The 17,040-nt window shown below is 41.6% G+C and overlaps 1 protein-coding gene across 1 annotated transcript in view; it reads left to right on the plus strand.

Annotated features, from left to right (window-relative positions):
- Positions 1-3,979: 3,979 nt before the first annotated feature.
- The window catches only part of ankrd27 (ankyrin repeat domain 27 (VPS9 domain)), a 30,804-nt gene continuing 17,743 nt past the window's right edge, over positions 3,980-17,040 (plus strand). Inside the window, exons 1-9 of the mRNA XM_069719646.1 lie at positions 3,980-4,320; positions 10,272-10,394; positions 11,208-11,318; positions 12,719-13,027; positions 13,271-13,330; positions 13,874-13,927; positions 15,359-15,424; positions 15,900-15,976; positions 16,503-16,624. Coding sequence (XP_069575747.1) covers positions 10,293-10,394; positions 11,208-11,318; positions 12,719-13,027; positions 13,271-13,330; positions 13,874-13,927; positions 15,359-15,424; positions 15,900-15,976; positions 16,503-16,624 — 901 coding nt within the window. The 5' untranslated portion in view covers positions 3,980-4,320; positions 10,272-10,292. The remainder of the gene's footprint in view (positions 4,321-10,271; positions 10,395-11,207; positions 11,319-12,718; positions 13,028-13,270; positions 13,331-13,873; positions 13,928-15,358; positions 15,425-15,899; positions 15,977-16,502; positions 16,625-17,040) is intronic.

Here is a 17,040-nt window from a genome sequence, read left to right on the forward strand (position 1 = left end):
TTGGGAGGCGATAGAGAGCCCCGTAGCGTCCAGCCAGTCCCATCTGGTCTGAAGGTCGGTACGTCTGGTTTGTTTGCTGCGTAGAATTTCTCAGTTTGAACGATGACCTGCTGATAATCACATACAGCTATTCCTGCTGATTCCAGATCATTTAACGTTTTCAATTTGTCAGTGACGTTACACAGAGGTGTGACGGGAATGAAATTCAGCCCTGAACTTCCCGGCTGGTACCGGCCTGCCTGCAGCGGTCATGAGCACCCTGAGTGACAGGCACACCGAGACTGCCGGGAAAAGCTTTAGGGTTTTATTTACGGCCCACCTGGATCTGTCTCAGTCGTCCTGATGGCCAGGACACCACTGACATTACAAAATGTATTACTATTATAAGCTACCGCTACATAGCCAGTGTTATTATGAACAGCTGTTTACATACTAATCTACCAGAAACACTGCGAGTTCAGCATCAAAGTTCATCCTTTACTCATCGAGCTGTTGAAAGGTTTGGTTGGAAGGATCTGACGGCCCCGAGTGCCCCGAGACCACTTGTGTTGTGATTTGTTGCCATGTAAAAAATATATATTTTTGTATTGAATTGAATTGGAAAGCAACACCAACGCTACCGTTTGTTTTGAGTCGAGACCTCCAGTCATCGTTGTTTATGTTGTGTTCCTCCCCTCGTGTTGGGCTGCGGTCAGACTCACCTCACCTCTTCAAGAAATTGTGCAAAAACAAGCAATATTTGCAGGAGCTTGACATTTTGCTAAATTCCCATGATTTTTCCTCAAAACATGTTGTCAACAGAAGCTCTGCTGAAAGCATTACGACATAAAGTTGAATTAATACGAATTAAACAGCATCTAAAGCTCTTATTTGGACAGCAGATGGAGCCTTTGTTCTATATTACAGTCGCAGACCGTCTGTTCTGGAAAGATATGTCACTTTTGGGAAGTTTGGGAATGTTCAATAAATACATCGAAAAAGATTGGAAATATATCTATGATGTGCAGCATGATTATCATCACAGGAAGTGATTATTTATGACTCTTTATCAGGTAGTGCTTAAAAAGATCTACTTTATTTCCTCCCCAACTTCTAATTTTTCTAATTCTTGCAATTTTACTTCAAAAAACTCACTTAAAACTCAACAAATTACAACCCAATTGTTGAGAAATTTCACCGCAAAGTCGAACATTTGTGATTACAACAGTCCCAAAGACCCTGGAGGTGCGCCGGTGGTTTTATGAGACAGGGCTAGCTTGTTAGCATGCTAAACAGGACATAAATGTCTTCGACATATTGTTAGTGGTGCTATTTTATCATATTCTTTGGATAATTCCAGTTACATTTTGTCTATTTAAACTTAAAAAAATGTCTTATTCTGATTTGAACAAGACAAAACAAGAGTATGTTCCTCAAACATACTTCTTCCCGTCAGTAGTGCCTCTTAGTTTTCAGTATTTGTTCAGTTTACTCATAATCACAGATTTGATTTTATAATCTGCACAACATATCACCCTCATTTTTTTTTCTTTTTATGTGGACTTGGAAAACCTCAGGAGATGTAAATGAAGGCAGCAGCACCACCAGACATTTCATATTACCATCTACACATACTGGCGCCCCCTGCGGGGAATGCTTGGTACTGCTGCACGTGTGTTGTTGAATGAGGATTTGAGAGTTAGGAACCGACAGATCTTTTTTTACAGCCGACATCTCGACTTGTCACATCAGGAAAAGGTGGATTAATGATGGCTGCGGTCCACTAAGAGGAGGTCCTGCTTTTGTGCATGATGGTTCACTGTCATGAGTTACTGGGATACTTAATGGAACCGAGCTCTGATCAGTACACCTGTTTTCCCCGTCTGTAGTAAGCAACTCATTCAAAAAACTGTGAAGGGAAAGGATGGAAATCAGTTTGTAGTGACTTTTAGATTCCAGAGTCTTTTTTTCTTCTGACCAATTGAAACCCCTCTACGTTAAAGCGTAACACACGGCGCTGATTGGAATTATCATTTTCCTGTTCTGTAAGCTTTAACCTGCTTCACTAACCAGCCTGGCTTCAAAAACATGTAGGAAACTCAAAAATACTTAAAGGAGGACAGATGGTGAGAGATTATTAATGACACTCGCATGACGGTGAGATAGTGACGACCAGATTTTTACTTTTGGATGGATTCTTCTTTTAAAACCAAAATGGGTTTTGACAATTGAATTAAACAACTGTGAGAAGTGAAAATTCAGTTTTGTTTTCATGTTTAATGCAGCTGAGTGTGGATCTGCTTTACTTTAATGGTTCTGTGATCATTTGCATAATGTTACTTTGTTAATTCAATAAAAGTAGGCTGTTATTTGTTCAGTTAATCCAGATGGTTTGACTACTTGTTGGCTGTTATGAGTCACTTCAGGCAGCAGTTGTTTGATTTTCACATTTATTCTGTTGTCTTCAATATTTCTATTTCTCCATGAGTGTATAAGTTCTACTTAACATGTAAAACTCCTCCAATATTAATCAGCAGGATGTTCTTCAAGTATAAAAACATAAAGGTCCACATTATGCAACATGATCTCATCCATCACTGTTAATAACTCACTGATGCATTAACACGTGATCCGCCTTTATTTTTGCTTTGGGTCTTTTGTAGTTGTAGTTTTATACTTTTGATTTGTGGAATCTATTTTATTTTATAGGGAAAAACAGCAGCTGAAAATCTTAAAAAAAAATCTAAACACAGAATATTGTCATTAATTAAACAACAGCACTTTTCAAGAGGACACATGACCACACAACAACAATAATCAGAACAATAAAAACAACAGTTCAAATTAGACACACATTAAAGTCATTTACACATCGATGAGTCAATCATTAGAATCAGTTATATGATTTTAAAACTCTATTGTTCATAATGAGTACTTTTACTTTTGGTACTTTAAGAATTCTTCAATACCAATGTTTTTTTTTTTATGCAAGTTAAATTTTGATGACAACTTTTATTTGTAGACTGATGCTGCTTCAGTTTAAAAATGTTAAAACTTGTGTCTTTAATGTTGAACAGGAGTTTGTAACATGCAGCAAATTATGTTTTGGGCACTTATTATAGGACAGATGTCCTCAGTCTGAATGTGTGTGAGTTGTATGTGTTGTCATGATGGTTTGTTTTCCTTTTTTTAAAAACTGAGTTTTAAAACTGATTTACTTATTAAATGCTGTTCTTTTTTCCCCTCACTCCAACCGGTCGAGGCAGACGGCCGCCCACGTCTGAGTCTGCTTCTGTCGGAGGTTTCTTCCTGTTAAAAATCTGTTTTTCCTTCCAGCTGTCGCTTCTTTGTCGCCAGGTTGTTATAACGATCTTATTGTGTAAAATGCGCTGAGATGATTTACGTTGTGATTTGGTTCCATAAAAAGAAAACTGAATTGAATGAAAACCTCCTCCTCTTGTGTATATTCAGAAATTCTTTTTCATTTTTTTATTTGCACATCTTAGTTAGTTTCTGACATTTTTCAATTTGAACATGGCTGATTTGTTTAAACACAAATGGTCAAAGAAATCCTGCTTTAACTCCATCTCATGGAGGTTAAGCATCAGTGGCTGGATCCTACATTTCTCATTATGCAGCAGCCGGTTCCACAGATGAATTTCCTGGTGATATGTCCACACCTGCACTCATCGTGTTGTAAATCTGTACATTTGAAGACTCAGAGGCTGAGACGAGTTCACCCTGAAGAAGTCACTGTGGGTTTTTCGGGGATTGCAGACTTGATAAAACTCAGCCACAGATGAAATGATCCACCAGCTGTTTCACGGTATGGACTAATACCCCCTCTGGAATTGAAACTGGCGGAGTTCCCCTTTAAACACTTGATTTGTCTGTTTCTTTTGTTTTCTGTTGTCAGTCTGTCTCAGCTGCACTGCACCGTGTCGGCCAGTAGGGGTCGCTGTGAGCCGGCGTGTCTCCGGTGGTTTCCTGGGTGGTGAAGTTGAACCACAGAACAGATCGAGGAATCAAACTCCTGCGGATGAACGACGTGGTCATCATCACTGCATCCCGGGGAGCAGGACGTGGACGTGGACATGGACATGGACATGGACATCACTCAACACCATCTGAGAAGCGGCGCTTAGTTTACACGTTTCCTCTAAATTGCTGCCGTCTGGACCAGAACCAGGAGGTCTGGACCAGAACCAGGACCAGGAGGTCTGGACCAGGACCAGGACCAGGACCAGGACCAGGACCAGGAGGTCTGGACCAGGACCAGGACCAGGAGGTGTTCGGTGCTGCCATGCCAAAGCCTTCATGACCCGACAGACTCGATAAGAGGTGAAACCCTGTTCTGGCTGCTGGTTGTCCTGCTCGGGTCACTAGTTGTCCTGCTCGGGTCACTGGTTGTCCTGCTCGGGTCACTAGTTGTCCTGCTCGGGTCACTGGTTGTCCTGCTCGGGTCACTAGTTGTCCTGCTCGGGTCACTAGTTGTCCTGCTAACATGTTAACCAGCGAACTACAACGTTGTCCGAGCTGCTAAAGCTAGCTCTTAGCTCTTAGCTCCGCTTTATAATCAGGCTGCTTAAACGCTGTTGTTGTTGTTGTTGTTGTTGTTGTTGTTGTTGTTGATAGCTAGCGGGCTAATCTGTAAACTTCCGGTCCTTGTGTCTGACAGGCTGAGTCACGTTAGAGGTCCAAACATGTGAAGATGAGATGTGACCAGCCGGTGGTTAGTTCGTTGATCCGTCCGACACCAACACCAGCCTCCATCTAAAAAAGGGTGAATTTAATGTTGAGCAACCCGCCTCGTGTTCCTCCAATAAACACTTCGTTATAAATCGTTTCAAGTTGCTAAATCCTGACTTTCGGGTTAAATAAAACAAGTAGATCAATGATGGTCTTCCTCATCTTATTGGCTTCATCCTGTGGGATTTAACAGTCGCTTTATTAAAGTAAACACAAGTGAGACGTCATCAAAGTTCAGTGGAGAGTAACTCGTGCTGGGTGTGTAGCTGGACTCATGAGGGGTGGACATCTGTCTTTGACCCACCTGATGAGACTCCGACACACCAGACACACATCGACCGCATGAACGTATGCAAACGTGTACGTTATAAATGGCTCATTTATGTGTGGCACACTGGCATGTTATAGCATTACAACATGTTCCTGTTCAATTTAATTTGATCTCGGAAATACTCCCAGAAATGTCCTCCATAAATATCACAAATGTTGCTGCTGACAGTTCCTGGTTTAGGCTTAAATTCCACTTTGTGTTTTTGTGATCGAGGTCCTTCACTGTGTTTGTTTCATTCACAGCTGACAGACGACTGATCTCTGGTTCTTGTAGGTCAGAGGTGTCTCAGCGTTTTATTCACTCTCCGTATTCAGTCTTGCTCAGAGGAGGATAGAAGTGGTGTTCAGGTTCAGGTATCATGTGTGCAGCCCTGAGGAGAAGTACCAAGTGACGCTGATGATCCTCTCTGGATGCTTTTAGCTTCCAGCTCCTCAAAGAGTGTTATTGATCCAGAGAAACCAGGGGAGGTGGTGTCCTGCTGCCCCGGTTCATCTCATCCACCCGCCATCTGCTCACCTCGTGTCTTCTACCGATCAATCTGTGGTTTATGGTTTCAGTAACTTACTGAAACCCAGATTTAAATTTAAAATCAAGAGTTAACTGACTGTAGAGTACTTGTCTTATAATTGGACATTTATTATAACACAATATGTATTTTTCTCACCTCACATCATTCATGCTTCTTGTTATGCTTCATCCAGATGATCATGTTTTAAGAGGTCTTACTGTACAAGCTGTATTGGGTAAATGTGTGTAATATCGACAGATTGTCAGTGTAAAATATCCAATGATTGATTCATCATTTTGAGTCGTCGGACTGTGATGATGATCCACCTGCAGCCCACCAGGACGCCTCACAGGTTAAAGTACTTTCTGTGATCAGGATGTGTCATCAGGGTGGTTCAACTTTAGTCTCGGTATTCGTGGTCGTTGGTTCTGCTGCTGAAGTATTTTCTCTTCAGACGTCAGCTGAGTGACTGTGATCTGAAAGCTGTGTGTCCGACACTCCTCCGCACCACTGAACGGTGTTTGCTTCGAGTCGGTGAGGTCACGAGGACCTGGGGGGGGGGGGGGGTCATATGACTCGTTCCTCAGTCCCATCCCAGCTGAGCCGCCTGACATGGGGCCGCTCAGGCAGGAGGGGGATCCAATGTCTCCGCTCAGCTGGTTCCCAGTGTGAGTGTAGAGGAGCTGAGGGAGGATGAAGCTGACCTCCGAGCAGGGGGAGGAGGTGAGTCCATCTTAAAGCTGGGAGTCATTTAGGTTTGTGATTCTGTTTAGGATGTTGGAGAACAGATCCGAGGTCAGATCTTACTACCGTTTCCCTCAGAAAGCCCGGTGCAGAAACAGAACTGTGCATGAGAAGAGAAACTGTTTTTATGTCTCTGTTGTTGTTATTTATCACTTCCCTCCTGCTCCTGTCCGTCTGTTTGTCTCCTACACGGTTTATTCTGTGTGCTTCAGTCCGGTGTTTGCTGCCTGAAGGTTAAATTAATTCTTCTTTAAACTGATGTTGGTCCATTCAGAATATTATTGGCTGTTTGATGATTATATTAGGTGGAATAAAGCGTTAAAATGTATGTTGCTGTTTTTTGTAGCCATGCTGATGGGCAGATATCTGAACATCTGTTGGATGGATTGATTGTTCATGGTCCCCAGCAGATGGATCCACATGACTCCGGTGGTCTCCTGACTTCCTGTCGTGCCACAGTGAGCTTCAACACTTGTGCTTCTGATTTAGATGTCTGAACCGGTGTTGGACCGTCATGAAGTTTTAGACGTTCATGTTCCTCTCTGGATGAACCAGAAGAACTTTGGTGGTGAATATACCTGCAAATCTAATGACAAGCAGCCTCAGCTGTTCTGTGTGCTAGTTAAACATGTTTACCATGTTACAGGTGATATTTAGATATTATATGATATTGTGATATGATGTTATCGTCTACGGTTTTGAATCCTGTAAATAACAGAATGTGGTTTTCCTGGTTAAAAAGCAGCAGTACAGCAAAATGATGTCATTTTTTGAACTCGTCACACTGTTAGCGGTTCCATTATTTACCAGCTGAGTCATTACGTCCACGTTACTGCTGGTTATTCATCAAAAATCTCATGATGTATGCATTTGATGAAAGTACAAATAGTCATCGGTACAACATCACTGCAATATAGATATCGAGGCATTTGGTCAAACGGGATATTTGATTTTGTCCAGTGTTGTCATTGTCAGCTGCTAACATATTTAACATGGCAAACAAACAAACAAACAAAAACGTAACACCGTGTGTTCTTGAAAAGAGATCAGAAAAAAACAGCTGTGATCTTGAGAATTGTGAAAATAAGTTTGATAAATGTAAAGACAGTGAAATCTGTTTTTACTGTGAAATCGTTTCTTTTTTAAACTTCACTAAACTTTCACCTCCTCAAGTCTCTAAGAAATGAACTCATGTAATTAATCAGATCCCTGAACCTTAAAAACATGAAACACTGAAGCACATTTCAGTCTTTAATAGTGATTTGTTTACACTTTTACTGTTTGAATCTTATTTAAATGAAATAATTACCACAGTGAAATAGTGACTGGTGATGTTCTTCAGACGGAGGAAACAGCATCAGTCTGTGGTATTAAATGTGGAACATCTTCAGTTTCACTTGTTTCTAATTATACCAACTTCTCCTGAATAAGATGCCAATGAAATCATTTCTCTTGTGTCTGTGGTAAAATGTTTTTAGTCTGCATGATTTAGAAAATTAACGTTTCTAGCAAACAACGAAATACTTGAATGGTGACAATGTGCTGCACATCATCCTCCAGACCAATGAAATGATCTCACATTCTCTGTCTTCCTTCTGCAAACATGATTTTTAAATGAATATCTGGGATGATGTGTGCAGGTTGTTCAAGCGAGGGATTAGTGGAATTAAAGCACATCGTTTAGCCACGCTAGAGATGTTAGCGTGCTAAAAAAAAATCACGTTAGCCTTCAGCTTAAATATAGCTTACACTGATGAGTGTCTAAGTCCTACATGGCCACCGTACAGTGAGCAATACATTTCAGAATAGAGCTTTATTTTATTCAAGAGTGGAAATTTGTGTGAAGCTCACCAAAAAACACCGTAAAGAACAAATACAGTAGGAACAGAACTAAAACATGTTACTAAAATGATCAAATCCAAATATATACAACCTTAAATAAGGATGAAACCTTCTGGAGTTAAGTTCACGTTACATTTTTTTAGACTATGTTTGGCACTCAGGACTCAGAACAGATCTGAGTCAAAGAAAAGTACTAATTCCTCTTAGTTTTAATCCATCCAGTGTTTTCTCTTGTGATTACAGAGGGTTTGTGTTCTCTGGGTGAGAGCTCGTCCACAGAGACATCTGACACATCACTCGTGTCCCGAGGTCACATTTTCATTTACATCCTGAAGTCATTTTCAACTCCCTCCGAAACATCAGGAACTGGAAGACAAACTGAGTTCGTTTAAAGTGTGGAAAATGGGGCAAAAGAGTAAAGTTGTTCTTCTCTGTTCGATGGGTGTGGAAGCAGCGATGCAGAAGTAAAATGAAGCGGAAAATGAGACCGCAGTTGGAAAAAACATGCAGGTTTCAAATTTAAAAAGAGGAAGACATGAATTCAGCGTTTTTAGTGCGAAACACAGAAACAGGTTTTATTCACGGTCGCGGTACGACAGGCTGGTTGTGCTTTTTACAAATAGTGTTTTCAGGTGGGAAGCCACAGAGGGAGCACATGCTTGTTGCTATACCAACGGTCGGGGTCTTTGCATCAGGGCTGCTGTTAATTATTAGTTTTCATATTGATTAATCTGCAGAAGATTTTATTGATTAATTTGTCCATAAAATGTCCGAAAACTTTTAAAAACAAAAAGGTTGTTCCAGCTTCCCATAGAACAAACAGACATTTCTACATCGTTTGATTTTTCTGACCAAGAACCCAAAGCACAGCCTGAGATGTCTGAATGTAGGCTGCTGTAACCTCAGTGATATTAAAACCAGTTGGAATGAAAAGCTGAATTTGAATTTCTAACATTTTATGCATTTTCCAGCCAAAAAAAAAAAAAGCCTTAAGTGTGTTTAGTTTCTTCACATTGTAGGCAGATGCCTGAGGTAATAACCAAAAACATCAAATGTGTACTTTCTTTTTTTTTTTATCCTGGGAGAGGTCCTCGAGGGTCAGAGAGAGTCTTTTGTATTCAGATAACATCACAGACTGCCAGAAAATGATGGAAACATAACTTCCGTCACAACAAAAGTAGTTTGAAGGGACTTATTGTCTGTTAGCCTCAACCTCTGCTCATTCAAGAATGTTTTTAATTATTACTGATGAGTCTGTATGTGGGCCTTGTCTTAAGATTCAAATTTGGAGGCATTAAGGAATCATATGATCCGTTTCCTTCTCTTTTATTTTCTTCTCCACAAACATCAATAATTAACTGTAACTCACTTTTTCATAAAGTATTTCAACATGCTTTAGCTTGGAAACTCAGCAGTCGCTTTCTTCATCCATCCGGAGCTGTTTACGAGAAGTTGGAGCAGCTGATGTTAGCACTCCTGCATTATTATTCACTGCAGACATTCATGGTGCCCTGAGGATGAATCCTCCTGATGGTGGTGATCCTCAGAGGGTGTGTTTGAACCTCCTTGAAGTTAATATTTGTGGTTCTTTCAACAAATGTTGCATGGATTGTTTTGTGGTTGTAATTCAGACATTCAGGTTTTCCAGGATAAATTTGATCAACTTCACAGCTACCATCATCGTCAGGCCAAAAGTGTAGCTGCAGACTCTTAAACCTGTTTTAAGTTGTGCCCTCTATAAAAAAAAAAAAAAAAGTCCATCCATGTACTCGCATCTGGGAACATTTGCATTTCAAACAGCTCTGAAGTAACCTTTTAAAATTCAAAACTTTGGCAGTTTTATCAGAAAATCTCCCATAACGTCTGCTGCTTTTAAATGTTTCACCGAAATGTGCTAAAGAGAGTTACTGTGACTTCTTTTCACCAGAACTATTGAACGACATTTAAAAACCGAGAAGTTTTAGATATAAGGATGAACCATCCCGCTCGTCTCTGTCTCTCTGTTTTATGTCGCACATGCTCAGTAGGTTCCTTTGTTAATCTGCTCTCCCACCAAACGGCACCTTCAGACGCTTCAGTCATGCTCATCTTTATGTGTTTTATGCTTTTGTTTTCCAGGATCCCGACCTTGAGCTCCTTATGGCTGTATATGATGAGAACATCCTGAGGAATCCTTTCTACCTGGCGTTGGAGAAGCAGAGACCGGACCTCTGCAGGCGAGTGGCGGAGCTCCACGGCATCGTGAGTCACAGCTGCTGTCACCTTTCAGCGAGCTAGACGTGTTAACAAGCAGGCTGGATGTTGGTCTGAAGAGTCGAGGACCGTCACCACACTGTGGAAAGATGAAAACGATTAGTGGAGAGTTGCACAGTCTTTATATTTTGGTGTTGTAACATGGTGATGTGGCGTCCCAGTGAAGAGATGTAGATCGACATGTTGGTGTTTAAAGTCGTCCGTATCGCAGCGCTCTGCTTCAACATGACTCTAGAAGCTGTGTGAGCTTGTGAACATGAAGCAGCAGATGAGAGTCAAATGTCTGATTGCAGGCCAGCAGCAGCTCTGACTCATCAGGACTCCTCCGGAAACTCAGCTGATCCAAGCGCAGCCGCGGGGATTCTTCTAATGTTTCCTGCTGACCTGGAAACTTCTGTTATACAAGACGCCATATAAACGATGTGGAACACATCCGAGCTTCACGTCTTCTCTGGCTCGTGACCACGTTTTTCATCCTTATGCCCTGAAATGAACCCCGTGAATAAAATGCTGCCAGTGGGTCATGTGAATCCCTGTCGTCATGTCAACAGAACAGAAACAACAGTCAGATTTACAAATTAGAAAATCTATTTTCCTCAGTTTAAAACAAGTGACCTCGATGTGGAGGCCCAAACCAAATGGAAGAGATCCGGTTCTTGTTTTACACCCTCGGTGGTTCTATTCGGCTCTCTGTGGTGTTTGGTGTTTGAGATTTGGTTTGATTGGTCAATTGAAATGTGTGTTGAGTGGTGAATAAACTGAAGAATGTATTTTCTGTCCCGTGTTCCCTCAAACCTTCAGGTTCTGGTTCCTTGTTGTGGAAGTGTGACCGTCAGCAGCTACTTGGACTCTCACTTCGACAGCTATGTCCTGCAGCCGGAGGAGGACGGATACAAGACCGCAGATGGAAAGGTCTGTCTTCCTGCTTCACTTCCTAAACATCATCTCCAACAGAGGGAGCTTAAAGCTGAGTTGAAGAAGTGTACACAAGTCGTTCTTCTGACATCACATCTCAGTATTTAAAAGGTCTGCTGCTGGTTTCAGCTTTCAAAGTCTGAATTTAAATCAAGTTGGTCCTGTTGACTGCTCCTCAATCAAGTTAAACATGAGTGTTTTTGAAACGAGAGGCGTCCATCAGCTGTTCCAAAGTCTCCGTTTTTAAAAGGTTTAAGAGAAGAAATTAACCAACGTTTGACCCGCTTTAGGAGCTTGGACTGTTTAATGTCATGTTCAGGGTTGGCTGTGTTCAGTATTTCCTGCCACAGAGCTCCATTATTGTCCAGAAGTTTTGTTAAAAAGACATCAGTGAGTCAGAGTTGCATGTTCCTGTATTACCGTGAACACACACACTGTTTACTTTGACTTGTTTCCCAATGTGCCGTCCTGCTGCGCAGCACCGAGCGTGGATTAATGTGCTTCTGAAAATAGTCCCCAACAGATGTGCTGTTTCCTCCTGAATCAGCAACTTTAGGTAAAAAAACACAGAGAGCAGCTGATTTAGGAAATCACTGAAACTCTATTCTGAGAGCCACAAAGTCAGAAAGTGTTGACCGGCGGACTGACATGTTGTTGTGTTTTGGTATTTTAATACGATTTGTTGAAAATAAGAACAAAAAATAACACCTGATATAAATGATAAATCATGAAAAACCCTTTTTTTTTTTTTTTTTAAATAGGCCAATTACAACAAATCAAATGTTGAAAATGAGAAATTTTATTGTTTTATAAATAATATATGCTCATTCTGAATTTGATGCCAGCAACACATCTCAACAAAAAGTTGCAACAGAAGCATGTTTCCCACTGTGTTGCATCACTTCTTCTTCTAACAACACTCTTCTCATCTTGTAAGAACTGGGAACTAAACAAGGCAGCCAGCTGGATCATGTTTTTATCTGGTTTCTTGTTTGTATGGAAGAGTTTTCACCTGAATTTGTAGATGCAGCGATGAACGATGGTTTTCAGAGGTATTTATGAGCCCGTGCAGTGATTTCCACCACAGAATTGTTTCTGTTTTTAATGCAGGGCCCGAAGAGCACACCTATCCAATAATGGTTTCCAGCCTTGTCCTCGGTGTTCAGAGATTTCTCCTGATTCTTTTAATCTTTTAATGATATGATGAACCGTAGACGATGAAATCCACTAATTCTTTGCAATTTTAGGTTGAGGAACAATATTCTTACATTGTTGCATTGTTTTCCCAAACAGTCTTTCACAGAGTGGTGAAAACTTTATTTTTGCTGATTTAGGTTAGGTTAGGTTAGGTAGTTACTTTATTTCTGAAGAGCTGTTTGTCCTCTTGTGTGCTGCAGGAGGTCAGGATCCAGGACAGGCAGGTCCTGCTGGGATCCGGCTTCCCGAGTCCGGCGAGGGTCCCGATCCTGTTCGAGGAAACCTTCTACAACGACAAGGAGCAGAGCTACAGCATCCTGTGCATCTCCAGGCCCATGGAGGTGAACCCGAGCCCGGCGCAGGTCAGCCCGCCTCCCCCCTACTACCTGAAGAGCCTGGAGGATGTCCGGGAGTTCTTGGGCCGCCACGCCCAGAAACTGGACAAGTTCATCCACGGCTTCTGTCAGGCCTTCAAAGAGAAGGAGAGGAAAGGACTCCGACACCACATAGTAGGAGCAACTCTTCAGTCTTTGCATTTAAATCTTTTTCTTGCTTCTTCTTTCTGAGTGTATTATTTCCTTTTTTTATTGACCTGAAGTCTATGGTTGAAAAGTACTCGCATGCATGTATTAAAAAGTGTGTGTATTTTTCATCCAGCAGTTATAACGTGCCGAGTGTTTTGACTTGAGTGTGTAGGAGACGTGATCGGAGACGAGCCTCGCTGACGGCTCTCTGCTCTTGTCTCCTCTCAGGACTCGGTGAACGGTCTTTACACTAAATGTCTTCAGTGTCTGCTGAGAGACTCTCGCCTGGTGAGTAGAAACCGACCTGCAGCAGCTGTCAGAATGTGTTTGGTGAAAACCTGAGATGCTCACTGATTAGATTTTTCTTTTTAATGGATAACACAAAATTCCTAATCTGTCAGAAATGTGTCTGAGATGCAGCTGTCTTTTGGACCATGTGACGTCCTCGTTATCTCCACTTAATAATTTCTGTTGAATTTTGTGAAATGACCTCAGTCACATGACTTTAATCACATGACCTCAGGTCTGAATACACAATCACTGTAATTTTTAATGCTGTAAAGCGTCTGTGCAGACGGCTGGAAAAATAAGACCGTATTCACAGACGTCTAAAAAAACGTGCCATCAGAAGTGTCTCTGACTGATCTGACCTTTGAACTGCGACACAAAGTGAATCAGTAGTGACATCACAGGACACCATGTATTATTACATCCTCTGATGTCTAATGAGATCATGTGTGACACCGTTGTCTCTGTGACAGCAGGTGATGCACCACATCCTCTGCAGTGACTAATGCATTTCTCTACATTTACTGTTGTTTTCTTCTACAGAAACTTCTGGCAAAGCAAGATCTTCAGATGACTCTTCTCAAGCAGGCGGTGGAGGTAATCAGCCACTCTGCAGTCTCAGCGAAGCAGAAATATTTCTATTTAATTTTAATGGGTGTCGGTTTATAAATCAAGTTAGTCTCCAATTCTTTGGAGAGTAAAGTCTAAAGGAAAAATCTTAAATGTCCCAAAATTGGTCTTTTAGTGCTTCGTCTGTTATATATTTTTTTAATGTTCATACACTTGATGTGACTGGTTACATTAGTCGTGATTTATGGCCCCAGGCGGCCTCTGATGTTCCTCTACGTAACTACTTTAACCTAAGCAGGTCATTTTGAGTTCAACATATATTTACAGCCTATTTTATTGGTCCCTACTCGAGGCCTAACACGGGGTGGCTGCACTATGGTCAATACTTCACACAGGTGCGCCAAAGCAGCGCTCTCTTGTACGGAGGTAATTCAGCCACGTCTGAGAAGTAATACCACCGCGGTGCCTGTATCATTTAACCAAACGGGTTACTACGTCTCGCTCAGAATCCCTGACTGAGCCTCGGGGCATACATCTAACGCACTCTGAACTTGTTTTTTTAAAAGCGTTATCCGTAGTGCAGAGGAGGCAAACGAAATCACAATACAACGAAGATAAACTTTTGTAATACTAAGCAAAGCTCAGTATCTGGTGTTTATTTCAAAATGCAGCAAAACAGATTACAGTGAAGAAACTCTCAACGAGGAGGCTGTCGTCTCTAAAAAGGACGTAGAATTTACTACCTAAAAGCTCACGTTAACCGTGGTTGTTTATCTAAGAGCAAACAAGAAAACCAGCTGCTGCACGGGGGAGCAGAGAAGAAGCAGAAGTGCTCCTCCTTATATACATGCACAGGAAGCTGCAATAGGAAGTGTCTCTACCATATATGGAGACACCATGGCATGATTGGAAGCCCCTGTGCAGGCCTCCTGCACTCAGAGTGGGATGGGACATAGTTGAATCATACCATGAGCTTTTCCACATTTTTTGAGCAGTCAAAGTTACATTATAGGGCTGCGTACGCAACACATTCAAGAACTATTGTGGACTAAATAAATATAGATTTTTCACTTAAAAATGCTTTTATTAGAGAATATGACAACCTGTTCTTTGTACAAGCAAACGTTGATGAACTTCAGCAGCAAACCTTTACTCGGATTAACTCTACTTTTCAATATTAAATCCTGCTGCTAATCAGAGGACTAAAAGCAGTTTAAACCAGCAGAACAATGTTTGAAACAGTTTTTTAGTAGTTCTCTTATAGAAAGTCCAAAACTGTTAAGTTCACGTTTTCATTTGTATTTGTAGCCGTTTGATGTCCTGCTTCTTTCTTAAAAGTTGTACTTTTACTATTTGCTGAAAACTTCCTGTGTCTTGTGTCTCAGCTGAATTTAAACTCACCACATCAAACACACTTTAAAACACCTCAACATTCCTTTATGTCTTGTCTTTTTCCAGATGTATGTTCATCATGGTATCCATGATTTAATCTTTAACTTTGTGGGAACCCTCGAAGCCAGCCAGGTAGGTCTGACCTCATCTGCACCTCTGACACTCAGTGATTCAATACAAGTAAAACAGACTTCTACTTCTAGATTAAAAGGAACAAAAGAGTAGTGATGTTCACTGAGCTTCTGTCCCAGCTGCTCTTCTTCCTCCTGATGAAGGGCTCAGGGTTTAAGAACATTTTAAAACATTCATCAGTGATTTAAACCTTCACCCTCTGCAGTGATGTCACATTTTACAGTCTCCTGTAAAGTAGCTTCATGTAACAAGATCAGAGCTGACAGAAACTGTGCAGAGCATCAAAGCCCTCCAACATGAAATACAGCCGATCAGACGGGTTTCCTTCGAATCAATCACAGCTCTTTTTCTCTGTTGTCTCTCGGTGTTGTTGCTGCTGAGAGGAAACATCAGAGAAGTTTAAAGATGCAGTGACAGCTGATGTTGCAGTGATTGATGTTGGAGTCACACAGCTTCTCTCTGGTCTCCTCAACAGGATGCTGCCTTCAACAAAACCACCAGGAGCCTACAGGAGCTGCAGCAGAAAGACCTCGGAGTCAAACCCGAGTTCAGGTCAGTGCAGATCTTCACTCAGGACGACACCGCAATGTTAGGAATCTATATTTACAACACAAGCTCTCAGAATTATGAGATGCTAACCTCAGCACCACATAATGTCCAAACTAACAGGGAGAGGGACAGGGAGAGACAAAAACAGAGAGGGAGACAGAGAGAGAGAGAGACAGACAGATACATAGACACACACACAGAGAGGCAGACAGAGAGACACACACACACACAGAGAGAGAGAGAGACAGACAGAGAGAGACACAGAGACACACAGAGAGACACTGATGTGATGTTTACAGATGAAATCAACAGGATAAACAAGCAAACAGGGATGTTTTTGTCCAAAATAAACTCATTGATAGTGCAGTCACACTCAGATCTCAGATGTCGGAGGGACAGTAAACACACCGTCCGGGAGAGCGTTAAACGCAGTATTTTATTGGTACAATATTGTTTAAAAATGTGTCTCCAGGCTGAAGATCTGTTGGATGTCTCTCACCCGTCCTCTCTGCTGCTGTCGTCTCTGTAGTGTCAATTTGTGTCGGGCGAAGAGGGAGCTGAGTAAACTCAACCAGCAGACGTCTCCGCTCCTCAAACTGCAGTGTCTGCGGAGAGTCGCCCTGACCGCCACGCAGAGCCCCAGCTGCACCGGTGTGTGTGTGTGTGTGTGTGTGTGTGTGTGTGTGTGTGTGTGTGTGTGTGTGTGTGTGTGTGTGTGTGTGTGTGTGTGTGTGTGTGTGTGTGTGAGTTTAGTCTCCATGATCAGAAAAATAATGCTTGTGTTGTTTGTCTGATAAATGTTCTTTAGTTGATTTTTGTTTGTGGAACTGAATGAATCTGAAGACTTGAGCTTTATTTCAGCCTCCATTCATCAGAAGTAACTCTTAACATTTTTACTGTATATTAATCTCTATAATTCAAAATGAGACGAGATGATAAACTGATAATGTTTCCCTCATGCTGATGAGCAACAAAAGAGGATTAAAATGAATGAATCTGACCGATCACAGCACCAAATGTAGACTCACACACTCACAGCAGGCGCACAAACACATCAAGCAGCCTCT

This window comes from Brachyistius frenatus, unplaced genomic scaffold (assembly GCF_029030835.1).
Source record: "Brachyistius frenatus isolate BFR_SWC_R1_liver_20210118 unplaced genomic scaffold, ASM2903083v1 Contig_219, whole genome shotgun sequence".
In the NCBI taxonomy this organism is placed as follows: Eukaryota; Metazoa; Chordata; class Actinopteri; family Embiotocidae; genus Brachyistius; species Brachyistius frenatus.